Raw genomic sequence first — 18,028 nt, 5'->3', positions numbered from 1 at the left:
TTAAAAAAAGCCGCGTGAAAAACCGCATTAAAAAAACGCGTAAAAAAGGATCTCAGTAATATACTGAGAAAAAGATGGACCTCAGTAATATACTGAGATGAAGATGAATAAAACACGCATTCATCAATTATTTAATTCGAATAAAATTTAAAAAAAGTTGTTGTTAACAAATTTTAGGTAAGTTTAGATTATTGGGAAGTGGTAATTTTAGGTTTCAATTAGGTTAACTGTATTTGTGTGAATCTTAGATGTGCTAAAAAGAATGGACTCAATTTTTTTTTTCAGTGTGTAGTTTTCAAAAGTGTCCTATTGATTGCGCACAACTTTTTCGTAGACCCCTTTTACGTTCAATTTACAGTTTCCGAATTACAACACTTCGAAGAAAGTGCATGCAAAAATATACACAAATTAGTCAAATTAGTCTCCGTGCAAAGCAAATAGTTTGCCACACAGAAGACGTGTGCTAAGTTTCATCCAAATCGAAGTAGGTATGTGAAATCTGTCGTGTTATCCTTCTCTTTCTGGGATTTATTTGTAAAATTCATGTTGTTTTTTTGTGCTATTTGTGTAATTGCGCGATAATTTTCCCTCAGATTTGTGGAGGTTTGTTCTAGCAATTTTTTTTCCAATAATGTTTAAAATTCGATAGTGCAATATTCATTGGCTGCTTTGCTCGGATTTGGTTGAATTTGGCCTAGTATTAGATTTAGTTTAAATTTCATTTGATATACATTTTTGTGCTAAATTTGTGCAAGAATTAAAAAACTTTTTTCAATTTGTTTCAGTGCAAATAATTTCGTTCAATTTTGTGTTAAGTTGAGTTCAATTTTGTGTTTTCATATCGAAATATCTTTTATTTTCAGGAGTTTGTATGTAACAATTTTCTAAGAACTTTCTTTTTTAATTGCAAACAATGGTTCTCCAAGAAGTAATTGTAGGAAGTCAATCAGAATTACTCTTGATCAATTACATAGAATTGTATACTTTTCAAGGTTCGTCCTTTTTTTCAATTCGGTAAATGCAAAATTGATTGTTTGCCGTACAGAATACGTGTACGAAATTTCCAAACTCAAATCGGAACAAGACGATCTTCATTGATTTGTTTTAGTCTTGTTAAGACGTAGAGCAGTGTTGAGTTAGTTTTAAATTTTATCAGCATCAAACAGGGAAAACAGATTGGATAAATGACATGTGAATGCAGCTATGTGATGAAAACCGCGAAAATGTTACCGCAGAGATGGGACTCGTACCCGTAGTTAACTAATTGTTTCTCCAATTTCCCAGATTAAGAGTTCAGTATGGGCTCGAGTTCCGTCTCTGTGGTAACATTTTCGCGGCATGTCATGTTTCTAATCTATTTCCCCGTTTAATTCTGATTAAATTTAAGTCGATCTTGATTATACTAGCTTTTCTGCTGTTAAGTTTTCATATCACTTTGAGTTATTTTATTTTGGGTTTTTGTTCAATTGGATTTTACGCAGTAGTTGTGGCATTTTTAGGATACAGTTTGTTTATAGGTCTTTTTTTTACGATACGTACCGTGTAAAAACGCGCAAAAAACACGTAATTTCGGGAATTCGCGTAGTCAAAAACCGCAAAACTAAAGATTTTTTTTCTAATCCGAATGTCTTAGAAAAGAATGAAACATCCAGATTTGGTGTAATTTCGAAAAAAAATTTTTTTTTTTACAAGTTTTTGATTTTCGACTGAAAAATGAAATGCATTAAACTTCGAGATCTGGCGTAATCTCAAAAATATAGTTTCTAAGTGTTAGAAAATCGATTTAAAAGACAAAAGAAAACCGGATAACTTTGAAAATCCACGTAAAAACACCGCGTAACTTCGGAAATACGCGTAGGATAAGCCGAGTAAAACACCGCGTAAAACCGATCTCAGTGTAAGTAATTTGACAGATGATTGGATTTTACAATTTTTTATTTATATTTTTTTATGTCACTGATTCTTTATTTGACTACTTAAATTAATTTAACCAAAGAGTTTTTTATCTGGTTTACAGTTGCTTTTTGAATAAGCAAAAAATGGGAACTGATCCAAAATAGTAGGGTGCATCACTATGTCCTCCTTTAACTCTTAGTTTTTAATAACTTTTGACGAGTGTGATAGGTTTGTATCGAATTTATGACAATTTTATTTTGGTTTGGTCTGATTTAGAAGAATTTTCTAGTTATTTTTTATTGATACAATTTCAGATTGGAATATGTGTTTTTTTATCTTTTTCGTATAGTTTTATTTATATTTCCAACAATCTTTTGTGTTTAGTTTAAGAATTTATCCCGAATGTAGATTCAACCATACAAGTTTTTGATTTGCCATAAACCATGATTCCTTGAAAATTATGCCTGAATATCAGTTTTTTTTACATATCATAAGGGGTACCATTTACCAGTGTAATTTATGAATATTGTGTCTTATGTGACAGAAATTCGTTTTATGGTACGTTTTATGGTACGTAGGAAACTGAACACCCTGTTCGCAATCCAAGATGGCTTTGATACTCTCTGTTTCTGCAGTCAATAAATCATTCCAAAATAATTCGTCAGCTTAGGAAAAGTGTTCATTATAATTATGAAGGATACTGAAACACTTGTAGTAAAACACCCAAATAAACACATGACTCTTCGTCACAGGAATTAAACTTTTGAGACACTAGGTTTGAATAGAACAGAAAATTCATAATTATTTGATAATTTAGAATATTGTGAACACTCCCGGGTTTGAGCTTTATGACCATTCACTATAGGTAATAAGGTAATAATCAATGTTTGAATTGATTACGGAAGAGTCAGGGATGCCAAGTCAGAAGACTTGTCTAAGAATCTAAATTCATAAAAATTTACAAATTTTTTAAATTACCGTAGCTTTTGCTTGTCAACAGAGTCCGTGCATCATACTTTAAATATCTGCAGACAGGGTCTGTAAATCTGAAAAAAAAATCTGCACTTGCTGGCAGCAATTTCTCTATGAAGTATGACGCGCAAAACTGACTTGGCGAGCAAAAAAAGATAAGGTCGCAAAAATTTCAAAAGTCTGTTAATTTAGACGAAAGTCTGCGAGAATTTCAAAAGTCTGCACAACAAAAATGTCTGCAGTACTATACCCCAAATTTGCAGATTTACAGACAAATCTGCAGGCCTGGCATCTCTGCATCTCTGATAAAGAATGACAGTTCAAACATCGCCAGAAATCATCGCATCACTCTCGAGTGCACAGATGCCAGATCTGCTGATTTGTCTGTAAATCTGCAGATTTCGGGTATAGTACTGCAGACATTTTTTGTTGTGCAGACTTTTGAAAATCGAATTTTTCGCAGACTTTCGTCCAAATTTAAAGACTTTTGAAATTGCCGCGACCTTTGGTTTTTTTGCTCACCAAGTCAGTTTTGCATGTCTTACTTAATAGAGAAGTTGCTACTAGCAAGGCATGCTTGCTGATCGCAGATTTTTTGTTACATTTACAGACTTTTGAAACCATGTCTGCAGATATTTGAAATTTTTACCTGTCATCTCTGCTCGAGAATAGCAGGATGGTACGGCAGCGGCAATTATATCATATACATTTTCTGGAACGTTAAATGATAATAATTCAAATAAATGCCGCATAACCATTGGGTCAAAATTACGAGATCACAGTTAGTAATTCACAATGCAATATTAGCAATGATTAGGCCTGAATTTCACCGAAATAGGTTTGAGAATGCCTGGATTATAGCAAAATTCAAACTTCTTGCTACAGATTATTCTGGCAGTAGGCCACGCAAGGCCATCTTGGATTGAAAACAAGAGTATTATTGTTAAAAAAATCGAATCTAAAATCGCACTTGCTTTTGAGGACTAAACATGCTGGACGGCGGCGGAAAAAATAACCTTGAAAATGGAATCGTCAGTTTGGGATTTCGGGAGGATTCTAGACTAGACGTCGCACAGTCACTAGTGAGCAATTATAGTTTTCATTGACAAAATTTTACCGTGAGCTACAATCAATATCAACATTGAACCTAATTGATTTCTTAGTGAATTTTCGTGAGGTACAGTATGGTAATTCATGACACAATCTTAAAATTATGAAAAAAACAACTGTTCAATATATGCGATGCATTTAGGATCGTATTGCAAAAAGAACTGTGATTTTACCGCATTGTATATATTGGGAACGTGCCACTTGAGCTAAATTATTCTGATATCAAATGATCGGTTTGACGACATTCTATTCCCAATACTCTCTACTTTCTAATATTGGAACACAAAATATTGCAAAAATCAGCAAAATTTTGAAAAATGTTCCCCGTCTCCTCAATTCTATTAGGCCTGGATGAATGAGCTGGATGAACATCGCCTGACAGTTATCAGTCGTTTTTTATACGTTCATTCCATTCTGTTACATGATATACTTGTATCATTCTATTAGGTTTTGCACGAACATAACATAACCTCACAAAAATTAACAAAATGAATCAATTTTGACAGCTATCAGTGGTTTGTGTATGTGTTCATTGCGTTCGTTCTAATTTGAATAGCTGTCAAGAGGTGAACTTGATTCATCGTCAGTTCATTGGTAGTTCATTCACGAGAATTATTTGTGTCATTTTTAATGTTTACTAAGTAATGACATTTCTAATTTTTTATGGGGAATTCATCATTATGGTACTTACACATTCATTAAAGACGACATTACTTTTTAGTAATGAGACTTTTTATGATCGTGTAAAGGTCGCTATTGTGTTCCTTATCATTCCAGTGAAACCAAACCACCGATAGCTGTCGAAGATGAATTTGATTCATCGACTGTTCATTTGAGTCGTCATCGTGCAAAAACGAATAGTCAAAATGAACACGACTCGCGGAGAGAGGTTAACTTTGACAGATAGCGTGACCAAGCAGCTTTGATTCTTGCAAAAAGATATCATATAGTTCAGCGTAAACTCGTTACGAAAAGTAGCTCGTTTACTCCGACCTGAATATACTGTTTTGCTAGATTCAAATGAGCTTGGTCGCGCGACTCCTCGCAATCTGTCAAGATTTGCGACGCATCGTTTCTCATGTTGCGCTTCCCTCTGGCTTCGCCCTAACACGCATTGTAAAATCGAAAATTGAATAACAAAATGCGGAGAACTAACTCTTCTGATAATTTTTGAGTGCTCGAATATTTCAGTCCAAAGCGAGCAGTGAAGTAAGAACTCAGTAGTCAGTTAGTCTGAGTGACAATTTACAAGGAACATATGTAGACTCGGATCAACTTTCTGCCATAATTCTGACAAAGGCCAATGTTTTGCGCACAGAAAATTTAAAATACACATTAACTGACTACTTTTTATTTAATTTTGAGTGGTTTTGAATGGTCCCATCTTTTATTCGCAGGCGCCTGCCAGAAGTTTTTGCCGGAATACTGGCAGAATTCCGGCAAGAGTCTGACAACAATGCCAAAACCGTTTCCGGCAGAGAATTTCGTCTAGCGGCTATTGACGGTTCTGTTTCTGCCATACCAGTCTGGGAATTTAGGTTGGTAAAACCTTCTTAGACATTCCTGTTAAGTTTGAGCGGGATATGTCAGTTTGTGTGAGTTTGGCAGGTGTTTGTTTACGATACGAAAAATTTGTCTAGTTATTTGAACTACGGCATTTCTAGTTATTTGAAACATTGAGCATTGAGTTTGTTTGAAATTTTGTGTCTCAAATGGAATTTCGACTACGGAATCATTAAAAATGTTGCAGAAGTGTTTGAGTGACACAAAACATTCAGTGAGGGTCGTGAGATCGTAGAAAATTTACCTTATGCTGCTCTCCCGTCCACTTCTGTTAACGACGATAACATCGACAAAGTGAAGGAAATTGTGCATGAAAATCGTCGTATTAGCACTAGACAGATAGCAGAGGATCTTGGAATCTCTTACGGGTCGATTCAATTCATTTTGGTTAATCTTTTGGCTCTAGAAAGCGTCGATTCCAAGCTCGTATCGAAAAACTAATTTTTTGCATGATTATGACTGAATTTTTGACCAAACACGAAACGAAAATCATCGCTTCGGCACTGTATTCGCCAGATTTGGCCCCCTGTGACTTTTATCTATTTCCAAAACTAAAATATCCACTCCGAGAAACACGCCATGACTCGATCGAGGACATAAAAAGTAATTCGACGAACGAACTGAAGGCCGTCCCGGTCGAGGCCTATGGCAAGTGTATGGAAAATTGGATTGACCGCTGGAATGCCTGTATTGGTTTAAAAGAAGCCTATTTTGAAAGCGATAGTAAAGAAATGTACTAAAATTAAAAACAAAATTGGTGTTTTTATTTCAGTCCGGGTCAATTTTTAACAGAAGGTATGCAAAGCTACTTCTCTCAATATACCAGTATTTTCATTTCATTCACCTGGCCTCAAAACTTGTTTTCATTTTTGGATGTACATCAAAAATGAAGTCAAACAGAAGAAAAGAAGAAAGAGCGATCTTGCAAGACGTGACGTGGCGAGAGAATGACACAATTTCGACTGCAAAATTTTGACAGCTACCGAAATCTTGCCAGGCTTCTGCCGGCTGCCAGTATTTCTCATAAGCGGGTTTCAGTCCATGATGCAGTAGAAGAGGTGGTCATATAAATTTAGCTATGAGGGCGGAGGACACTTTTTCAGAAATGGAAAAACTCTTCACTTGATGTTTGCGAGAAAAATTCTCCTGGAGTTTTTCCACGGATAACACTCAAAACTATTAACAACACTTTCACGACTGTCAGAAGAGACCCTCATCACTATTAGATCCCAATTTCTATCGGAACTCGTAGCGCTGTGCGACGTCTAGAGGTTATACACTCTTGGAGAAAAGTAGTCTTCTTTTAACAAAATTATTTGAATTCTATTGGTACTGTGACTTTTGACCGTTTAACGGAGAAACCAATTATTCTTCAGCTTACGAAGTCCAAAACCAAACGATTTGGAATCAGTTTTGGGTTGGAAAACATAAGCAAATGGGGATAAATATGACTCTGTTTTTCCGGACAAATTAAAACATGAAGGTACTGACGATTTCGTTTGGATGGGTAAAGCATCTCAATTGAAGCAAGAGAATGGAACGGAATTCAATTAACAACTAAATTAATACAGCTAAAAATATCCATTAGATTCGCTGGAAGAAAAAAAATACACCACTTTACAATTGCGAAGAAAGATCTATCGTTTGTGCGGAATTCGAATTGAATTTACTAAATCTGTCAAATACAGAACGATCAGAAAATCAAGGCAAGCTGGCAACTGCTGTTCTGTACAGAAAGAGGTTGCTGATAAATGGTAGCAGAATGACTTTGTGGTTATATTTTTCAGTTTGGAGCTGGAGCAGAAAGCAGAGGGGTGCAAGTTCGAAGCAGTATACGCGCTTTCGCCCTTTTTAGATTTACACACACATGTCGAAGCGATGGGTACCGCACGGAAAGCTTTTGATTGATATATTCAAAAACAAAAAATGCATTTTTTCGTGAATGCGAAAATTTTACATTTTTAATTTCAATTTTGGGTTGTAACATTTACTACTAACTTGAACTGCTGTTCTAGAAAGCGAAAATTTTGCGATAGACATCGAGAGTTAAAGGTTTTTAGATGTCTTCCTGAGTTCAAGAAATAATCGTTATAATTGCCACTTATTTCCAATGAAAAACATGTCGAATCCGGGAACAAGGAGTAGATTTGCGCACGTACAGCAAAATACATCTTTCGGCAATAGAATTTCAATCGAAGCTCACAAAATTCCGTTCACCCCTCGACTTCTACCGAGCCAATCGCGTTAGATTAAAACCAAAACTAGGAACAAAAAGAAAGTAGAAGTAGAACTAACAAACGAAGACTTAGTTGGCACTTTCTACGCAGCGGTTAAACAAAAAAAAAGAACATCGGGATCTACCAGTGGTTAACTTCAAAACAATCGAGAAACGAGAAAAACTTTATTGAAAAAGAAAATTTAAAAAACTGTTGGTTACCGGAGAGATGGAGACTCGAACTAGGACTTACCATCTTAATGTCACTAATTGTCATAATACTTCGTACGAAAAGATTGATTCGAACAATGGCCGGACCGTCTGTGATTGAGGGTAATGGATAGTAGTTGTTCAATAGTTTCGTTTAGTCTCAGAATATGTTCAAATGAGGAAGTTTTTTTTTTATTATAAATAAGTATTTCATTTGTTTGGTCGCAAATTCAGATTCAGAATAATGAAAAGGAATGGTTTTTAAATCGGGAGAAAAACAGTGGCTCGCATTATAACATTCGGACGAGAAGAACCGTACAGTCTATGGTTTTTCGAGGGCTCGAATGTTTTCTACGGCTGTGTGCTTTACAATCATTACGAGGCGCAGTTTCAAAAACTCAATCGTACTGAGAGTGCATTCGAAAACTATATACTTAAATCTACGAAGCTTCTAGCGAGCAGTGATGATGCAAATGATTTTTTTTGTCTATGAGAAAGCAGTTTGCTAGCTGTTTGAGATAGGCGAGATTTTGCTATTTGACAGCAAGTGTGTGAAAGTCTTGTTGTTATGATGTGTTAGTTAAACTTGTTAACTCCGTAAGTTGTCTGTGCTGTGTCTGTACGTTTTGTTTCGAGTGATATGATAAAACAGTATTTTCATTTAACAGTATACAAAAGATTTTCGAATAGCTGAGAGGTACACGTTATAATCATGAGATTTATTTACAATTTTCTAAAGATCACGACAATTAAATCACAATTTTATCTGGTTTTAATTTGTCCGTGTAAGCATTTTCGGTCAAATTAAACATGTAACGGCGTTTTTCATTATTTACAATTTTTTTCGATGAAAATAAAGGTAGAAAAAATCGTTGTTGACTGAACTGCAGTTGGCTGACCATTCATATTTGAATCATAGCGATGTTTGCATTCGTGTATGCTTTTAACCGCTGCTTCAAAACGAGAACGGCCTACTATTCCTGTAGTTAAGAGAAACCTACCCTATGAAAAAATCGTCTGTTCACTTGTAATGTATCTTTTGACAAGTGAACAAAAGAAAATAGCATTTAAATCCCATTAGTATGGAAACGAATTTAGTTTTTGATAAACAAAGAAAAACAAATTTACAAAAGATAAAAAGATATTTAAAATATTTTGAACGTTTGTGATTGTTCATTTCCAAACAAGCTGAAATGGAAGTTTTTATTTGTAACATGTTTGAAATCAGTTTGGATTTAGTAAATTAGATCACGAACATATTTCAATATGGAATATAGTTCTGGAATTTTATATATTGGGCGAGTTGTAAAATAAAATAAAATATTTTTCAGTGAAACATGAAGTATGTCCTTTTTAAAAAATTGTGCTCATTGTTAGAATATTGATCCATCAATTCATCAACTGCTTTCGATTAATAAAAATTCGTTTTACTTCCAAAAACACGGAAAGAAACTAGTGTAGATGACTCCAATATTTTATAGTTTCGTTCCATGCAAGACGTTTTCCGCTGATTTTAAATTTCTGAACATATCAGTTTAAAGAGTTTTGAGAAGCATTTATCTGATTTAGTTAAAGATTTTCCTAAAATATTAACAATTTTGGACAGTTCTACACCTTCTAGCAATCTAAAAACAGTTTATTGATCATAAAATTAGATCGCTGCAAGCATCCTTTTCCCAATTTATGAAGCTAAGTTTAACTACTATTGGATCAAGAAAGTTTCCATTTTAATATCACAGAGGACACCGCTGTAGTATATCTGAATTCAGGGTACATAAGGAGTGTATCGATAAGTAGTTTGCAACATTCAAACAGTTATTACTCTGAAATGGCCTAATTTTTTGCAGCGTGTTTTGCGGTGACATGTTTGTTTACATGTTAATAACAGCTGCGCAATCGATTGGTTTCGGTACGGTTTGTCGTTTCAATGATGAGTCGAATTGATCCGGAAACACGAAAGAAAATTCTGCACACTTGGTGCACAGAAAGTGGTGTCACGTACAACGAAATTGCAGAACGGAAGAAAGTGCACCACACCAGTGTCAAAAATATTATCGACAAGTTTAGTAAGACCCTTTCCATGAAGGATTTGTCCCGATCCGGTAGGAAAACGGGTCCCAGCCAGCCCGGCCGGGACTTAAAAGTGGTTGAGTACATCAGGAAAAACCCATCGGTGTCGACGCGGAATTTGGGGATGATTCAACGGATCAAAGTTCGGAACTCCCTGAAAACGTACAGAAGGTGCCGAAAAATTCCCTGGTACAGCAAGTTCAAGCCAAAACAAGAGCGCGAATAATGCGCGCTGTATAACCGGATTCTACAGAATAAAGACGGATGCATCCTGATCGACGACGAAACCTACGCCAAGGAAGACTCTCGAGCGATGCCCGGACCGCAATATTATACGAAATCGGTGTACCAGGACCTGGACGACGCTGACACCACGGTGGCGATGGAAAAGTTTGGGCAGAAGGTGTTGGTCTGGCAAGCAATTTGTACCTGTGGTTTCCGGTCGTCGATTTTCTTCACGAAGGGCACAATTGACGCCAAGGTGTACGAGGAAGAATGTTTGAAGAAGAGAATGCTGCCAATGTACAGAAAGCATAAGGCTCCTCCTAGCTTCTAGTCGGATTTGGCTTCAGCCCACTACGCCAACTCCGTTCTACAGTGATTGTCAAAAAATAATGTACAATTCGTGGAAAAGGACATCAACCCACCGAACTGCCCGAATCTTCGGTCAATTGAAAGGTATTGGGCAATTGTCAAGCGGCACTTTCGGAAGGAAGGCACAGTGTCCCAAAACATGCAGGAGTTCAAAAAAACTGGACTGCTGCCACCAGGAAAGTCACAAAAGTAACTTGAGAGAGTCCAGTGCTGTTAATCTTACGAACTCAAGTTTGCCTCTCATAGTTCGACTCTCGAATTTCGTTGCGAACTCAACGGCGGGCCTTTTCGCTCACAGAAAAGGTATATCGGATATAATGTTTACCAGAATTGTTTGCCGGACCCTTTTTTCGTGGAATAAAACCATAGCCACAACAAGTTGGAATTTTCTCCATTTGTTTTTGTGAATTTGTGTTGTTTTTTAAAATCCGAAAATCCAGAATTTTAACCAAACGAAAACAAACAAACAAAAAATTACCAAACAATCCGCTAGATCCATTTGGTTTACAGTTCACGGTAGTTGTTTGACAGTTCAGCAATTACCAAACGATCGGTAATCAATTTAAGTACCGAACGTTCAGCTGTTGAAAATTGGGTAAAAAATTACCGCATTCTGCGAAATTTTCTAAATGTGTACCGGTTTTCAATTGATTCGTCATTTCTGCTATTTTTCAAAGGAAGGCGAAGCTAACATTGACAACAAATGGAGCAAAACACCGACTAATGTTTTGACTTTGGTTTCAATTCCTATTTTGGAATTACCGTAAATTTTCCGATCAATGTTTAATAAAGTAAACAATTGTCGGTTAATCTTTGGAATGTAAGCAAATTGTTGAACTTTGTTTCTGTTTCCAATGAATGAATCAACAAAATAAGGGTTTTCCCTGTTTTTCGATTTGTTTACTTCTATGCTTCTGGATTTTTTTGCTTGAAAAATTGGTTACACTGGAAATAGTTTGCACGCTAGCATCATGTGCAAAGCATTTGAACTATCACAACTTGTAGAACACATGAAATTCATAAAAATAAACACTTAACTCGTAAAATGAGTGTAAAAAATGTTGATATTAAGTTCAGCTATTACATTTTTTTGAAATTCACAATAAAATGATAAGATATATCGTTACCTCTAGATTTTACATGAATTTCATATGAATGTCACATTGTTTTCCACGTAGATTTCAATTGAAACACAGTTGACAGAAACAAGTATATTTCACATACATTTGTGCTATACTCATTTCCACTATAAGCTTAGTGAATTTACACATGAAATTTTAAAACAAATCACTGGAAAAAATCATCGATGAATGTTTCGACTTTGGTTTCATGTTATGCTTCCTGTGTGAGTTATGGAGTTTAGCCCTTGCGAATTTTTCGTGAAATTGACTGGTTTCTGCGATTAAAACAGTAATCTGCGAGTAATTTTATCGTCTCATTTACTATTTCCAGTAGTAAAAGGTTCGGAAACCATCTAAAATAAAGAAAATAAATAGTTTCGCTCTTCCTTTCTAGCAATCTGTTTTTTGGCATGGATCACGGAGGGAGAAACTTACGTAAATAAATGGAATGACAGTTTCGCCGTTTATAGTTCTTTGTATTACTAAGACTGAGATTTTTGCAGAATCCAAATTTTTAGGCAAAATTGTAGGATTTTGAAGCTTTTATTGGTAGGAGAGAGAAACTCAATTTATTTACTTTTGTAAGAATCGCCCTTCTTTGAAAAACAGCTGATTTATTGTTGCCTCTTTCATCTTTGTGTGGATCTAAGACAAGACCTGACAACTGGGGGGGTTGCTTTTGTTCCAAAATGGACCAGTTTCTGATTGGCTGATTTTGATGTTGCTACCCGCAAATCGTGAAAAGAAAAAACTTTTGCAGGGTACGCGAACAATGATGCCAAGTATAAAGAAATTCAGAAAACAGGTTTATTAAAATGTATAATTTTAGCTCACCAAAAAAAGTTTCAGATAATATTTCACTTTTTTCAATTTTATTTGTAATAAATGTTTATAGTGGCAGCACTATGTAATTAAAATAAGCTTCAAGCCGTTTTAATTTTTAGTGAATTAAATTGTAACCAAAAACGATTCGTTAGATTAGTGTTAACTCGAAAGTTTGTTTAGTTTTACGAGAAGAATAAACTGTTGTGTTCCACACTGTGGGCATACTAAGCATTTCTATCCAAACTAAACATTTCCCGGTTTCCAAAAGATCCGGTAATACGTCAACAATGGATTCGATTTCGCGTTCAACATGAGATATTTCGTGTTTGGTCATCAACGTTCAATTAATTGTTGTAAGCAATAATAAATAATAAAAAAATGCATTCACCAAAACATTTTTCATGTTTATTTCAAATCAAAAACCGAGTCTAAAAATTTAAATTTAATAAATATTTCTTTCTTAGCATAAAGTTATTAAAAACTGTAAATATGGCTACACTGTAGCCGAATCGTTGGTATTTATTCCACAGGGCGAAAATTACGAGAAGGATGATTCGGAGGGAAGAATAAGAAGCCAGTTGTCAGGTCTTGTCTTAGGTGTGGATTTGTGAGAGGCGTTTTTCCAAATTCCCGGTCGCGTGTCACGACGCCATCTTGATGAGATAAAAATCGGAACTTCAAAATCAGCTGATTGCAACATAAACAAACAAACAGTAATGCATTTGTTAACCTTGTTTAGTACACGGAAATTAGTGAATTTTGTTTTGACTCTCTCACAATAACTTGTCGGTTTACTTAAAATACAGCAGACAGTGTTTTGAGACATTAAGTGGAGATAATTTTCACAATTTGAGAGTCGCGATGAATATCAAAACATCGCAGTGTTTGAGGCTCGAAACGCGAGGGGCTCAACGTAATCGGTATACTTTCAAATGGCTGGTGCTCACATACCAGTGTCAGATGGCTGCAAATTCCGGTTTTAAAAGACAGCCACTACACCGAAAGCCAGTGATGTCAGGTGGCGAAGGATCGTAGTAAGCCATGGCGACAAAGGTTTTGCATCGTTTGAAAGTTTGATACTTAGTACTGCGTTGTTGGGTACCCTGTTCAAAGTGAAAAATTTTAAAATAGTTCGGTCGACTACACACTTAAAACAGATTCTTGCCAAAGTTTGGAAAAATATTAGGCTGAGCTTGTCAGTAAACAACAACTATACCGAAATCAGCAAATCCGTTTGCCGAGATTTCGAACAGTGTGTTAACTTTTACTGAAACTCGGTGAAACACTTGTTATTTAATGTCTCTTGTCGAATGTGCAAAACACCACGTAACCGTTGCTGGTCGAACAGGAAAATAATATATATTCGATGAAGGTAAGAGATTCTTATATTTCTTGAAAAGACAAGTGAAATAAAAAAAACTCTGCTGTTCATATATTCTGACAAAAGTCTTCTTATTCCCAGGGAGATGAGTTGAGGAACACTGGAAATAATTGTATTTAACCGTGATGTTTACTTTTGAGGTGTGATTTGCTTTTTTGTATACTGCATTAAAATGGATATCAATAAAACACCCCCTTTTCCCAGCCTTACACACTTAAATTGGATTACCGACCTCAGCTGTTCAAATCTCGGTAGGTGATTTTATCGGTAAAATTCACGTTTTATCACTGCGGTATCTTGAGTTACTGCTGTCAACAAATGTTCATTTGTGCTGATATATCAGTAGAATGGAAATATTCGGTAGTTCGGCTGTTCAAAACTCGTCAAAAGAGGCAAGATACGAAATTAAGTGTGTAGCTTTTGTGATATTTATTTCATACATTAATAAAGAAAAATCCTTTCTACGTTCGATTACTGAATGACTCGGCAATTCATAATTCGATCATAATCGCTTTTGCCGAGCTAACAGCAAAATTGCTCCTGACAAGTTCGGCAATAATTGACAGTTAACAAATTTGGTATTGCCGAGATTCTCAGTAATTATTATTTTGCCGAGATGGTTACCGATCTCTCGGCAGTGCGAATCTCGGCATTTTTTTGCCGAGATTCAGCAATAAAATTTAAGTGTGTATGTCTGACAAATTGTTCATGATCTATTTTTACTAAATCCATAGCGAATCCCATTGCAAAAATGTTTGTGATCTTAACAAAAATAACCGAAAATGAAAGCTTTTTTGATGTAAATTTTTAACATTTGACACTCGATAATTAGAAGTTTAACATTTGCTAACTAATTTTTCTTTGTTTATCGCAAAACATTGAACGGAGCCACAGAACTCTGTCCGTTGAACTTCGTCAGAAATATCGCAGCGGAAAGAGCCATGAGAAATTTTCCGAAACGATGAAAAACTTTCAGACATTCAAGTTTGTTACTAAACCGAAACGTCCGAACCGAAAAGTTAAATCCCAGTTGTATCTAGGTCATACAGGACAGTATATTACAGGATACAATTTCCCTGTTCAGACAAAATTTAATTCAACTTCTGGCACCGGTGGGCGGGGCCACACAAAAGATGCAGATAAGATTATCTCGGTTCTCAGTGACGGAAATAGGAAAACTGTTGATTTCGTTCTATTTACAAAACCGAAGCGATTGAGCTTTGTACAGAATAACATCGACGACTATCGATAAAGTTGAAATCCTTCATTCATCCTGTTGTATTCGTAAGCTTGCTTATGAATTTACCGCGCAACAGAGTGAACTGATAAAACCGATAAGAATAACCCAAACTACAAAAATCACAAAAAAAATAAAATGAATGATACCATTATCTTACATCGGTTGCTGCAAAAACATGATTGTGATGAGACACAAAAGAAACTACGAGACATACTGATAAACCAAAACAAAATAAAACCCGATGAAAGAAAAGCGATACGGCATTGCATTGACTATTTTTGTTGTACTTGTGGTTGTTGTTGTTGTTGTTGATGATAAAGTACCAAAACTGATAAAGAAAAATACCTTGTGACAATGCAACAAAGACCAAGTGTAGATGATACCAAGTGATAGAGAAAGATGATACAGACAGCAAAATGGAAACGGAATGCTCTTACCTGTGCCGTTGATGCCCGACGGACGGATGCGGGCGTCATATTTACCGGAACCGAGGATCTGATCGAGGATCTTCTTTTCCTTCTCGCGGAAGTTTACCTTGGCGTTGTTTGCACTGTAAGAAAAAAAACAATGAAAAATGGAATCGAAAGGATTTCAGATTGGGAGGAAGCGGACTATATGCGTCTTCATTATTCCTCCTCGGCATTATTATACTCACAGGGACGCACTGCACAAACAGGCAAAGTAGAATATCGCCCAGAAGTAATGGCCTGGGGCCATTCTGAAAATGTTACGCTTGATTCTGCAATGAAAAGAATGAAAGAGGAAAACTGTCAGGCAGTGAAACCTATAACAGTTTACGAAGCATTAGGAAGGATAAGAAAAAAGGCTTAAACTTATCATGCCGAGGGGAGGGGTGGGAGTGAGATTTGACTGACCCTTGGTAATCGAACGGAACTCACTACGAGGAGTTCGATAAACTTTCCCCTATCAAGAAAAGGAACCAAATTGTTTATGAGCTTCTGGAATTCATGCGTAGATATTATCTTTGTGACGGAAGTTTTTTATTTTGGTTTGCCGTTCCTGATGCGGGTTTCATTTTATGGCCACTTTAGATTCGATATACCACTTTGAAATAATAAACAACTTAACTGTATTGTGTATTCCTGAACTGAATACCGTGTTGTGATCCTCTAATATTTATTTATTTTTGGAGCAGGGAAAAGCCCACTGGAGTTGAGAATTTTCAAACCTCTGTCTCCAGCAGGCATAAAACCTCCTCATCTTTGTGCCAATCTTTGATTCTAAAACTAACATGATAAGTGACTAAGAAACAATCGTTTGATTACATTTCGAAATACATGAAAATCGAATACATTATATAAGTTAACGAATAAACGACACATACTAGTAAATGGTTCATTGAATCCATAGTTTGTTCTGGCGGAAGGTAATCTTAAAAAGGGGTGATAACGATGAATGTCCAAATTAATTAATTGTAAGAGTTCGGGACAATCGATACGTGATTGTAACAAATCGGCTATGAAAACTGCTGTTGAGACATTCCTATGAACAGATAATAGATCCAAGCCTATAAGTTTACAGCGATCTTGGTAACTACGTAGATTTGCAGGGTCGTTCCATGGTAGATTGCGTAGAGCAAACCGAACAAATTTTCGCTGAATAGCTTCGACGCGCTTATCGTCGATTTGATAGTAAGGTGACCAAATAATAGTGCCATGTTCAAGCGTCGAACGGACTAGTGCACAATATAATGCCTTAAGGCAGTGTACATTGACAAAGTTTTTGGTTACGCGAAAAATAAATCCTAGAAGCTTTGAAGCCTTGGAAATTATATAATCAATGTGGTTTTTCAAGTTTAACTTGGCATCAAGAATAATTCCTAAGTCCTTTACAAATGATTCGCGTTTCAGCACTTTTCCCGTAATGTTATATTCGTATCTTATAAACGAGTATTTGCGAGAGAAGGAAATAACAGAGCATTTTGAGGCGTTTAATGTCATTCTGTTCATTTGACACCAATTGGCTAATGAATCAAGCTGTGTAGAAATATTGTGTCTTCTCGAGATTTATCCTGGTGATAAGGATTGAAATCGTCAGCAAAGAACAGCTTACAGCATTTAAGCAAAAAATTGAGATCATTAAGGTATAGTAAAAATATAAATGGTCCCAAATGACTGCCCTGGGGTACTCCAGAGCTAACGGCGAAGGGTGTCGTCGAGCAGTTTTTTAATTTTTACAGACATTTTGCGGCCAGTTAAATATGAATGGAGCCAGTTCAGTAAGGATCCATTGAAACCAAGCCTATCGAGCTCAGCTACTGTTATTTGATGATTTATCTTGTCGAAGGTTGCGGAGAAATCTGTATAGATTGCGTCAATTTGGAGACGTGCTTCAATAGAACGGATGATAAAAGATGTGTAGGAGAGTAAATTCGTTGAAGTTGAACGATTGGGTAGAAAACCATGCTGAGTTTCGAAGATGTAGTTACTGCAATTGTGAGTGATAAAATCCAGGACAATAATTTCGAGTAACTTGGAAACTGCGCATAATGCCGCAATCCCACGATAATTGGAAACGTCAGACTTATTTCCTTTCTTGAATACTGGAAAGATATATGAACTCTTCCAAATATCAGGAAACGTTCCTGAAGTGAGTGATGAGTTGAATAGCAGTGAGAGTGGGACTAAAAGGCTTCTCGAACACTTTTTTAGCACTATTGAAGGAATACCATCTGGTCCAGCGTTCGAAGATGACTTCAGCTTGACGCACGCTAACTCAATCATAGAAGTCGATATGATAGGGTGAGGGCCGATAGGAGAGCGGTGCGGTGTTGATGGCTTCAGAAATTTGATGATTAGATAGAGTTTCGT

General features: G+C 36.1%; 1 protein-coding gene across 6 annotated transcripts in view; it reads right to left on the bottom strand.

The window, feature by feature from the left end:
• Window positions 1–18,028, bottom strand: part of LOC131430361 (glutamate-gated chloride channel) — a 249,491-nt gene that overhangs the window by 138,029 nt on the left and 93,434 nt on the right. For 4 of the 6 annotated variants that reach the window (XM_058595273.1, XM_058595276.1, XM_058595272.1 and 1 more), the window contains exons 4-5: window positions 15,853–15,936; window positions 15,635–15,747 (exon numbers count right to left, since the gene is read on the bottom strand). In XM_058595273.1, coding sequence (XP_058451256.1) covers window positions 15,635–15,747; window positions 15,853–15,936 — 197 coding nt within the window. Of the gene's footprint in view, window positions 1–8,009; window positions 8,078–15,634; window positions 15,748–15,852; window positions 15,937–18,028 lie in introns of all 6 variants that reach the window. The other 2 variants (XM_058595278.1, XM_058595277.1) reach the window with 1 other exon arrangement.

The sequence above is a fragment of the Malaya genurostris genome, chromosome 2 (genome assembly GCF_030247185.1).
Source record: "Malaya genurostris strain Urasoe2022 chromosome 2, Malgen_1.1, whole genome shotgun sequence".
Taxonomy (NCBI): Eukaryota; Metazoa; Arthropoda; class Insecta; order Diptera; family Culicidae; genus Malaya; species Malaya genurostris.
The sequence above is the reverse complement of the archived record's forward strand: the minus strand, read 5'-3'. Positions and strand labels throughout refer to the sequence as shown.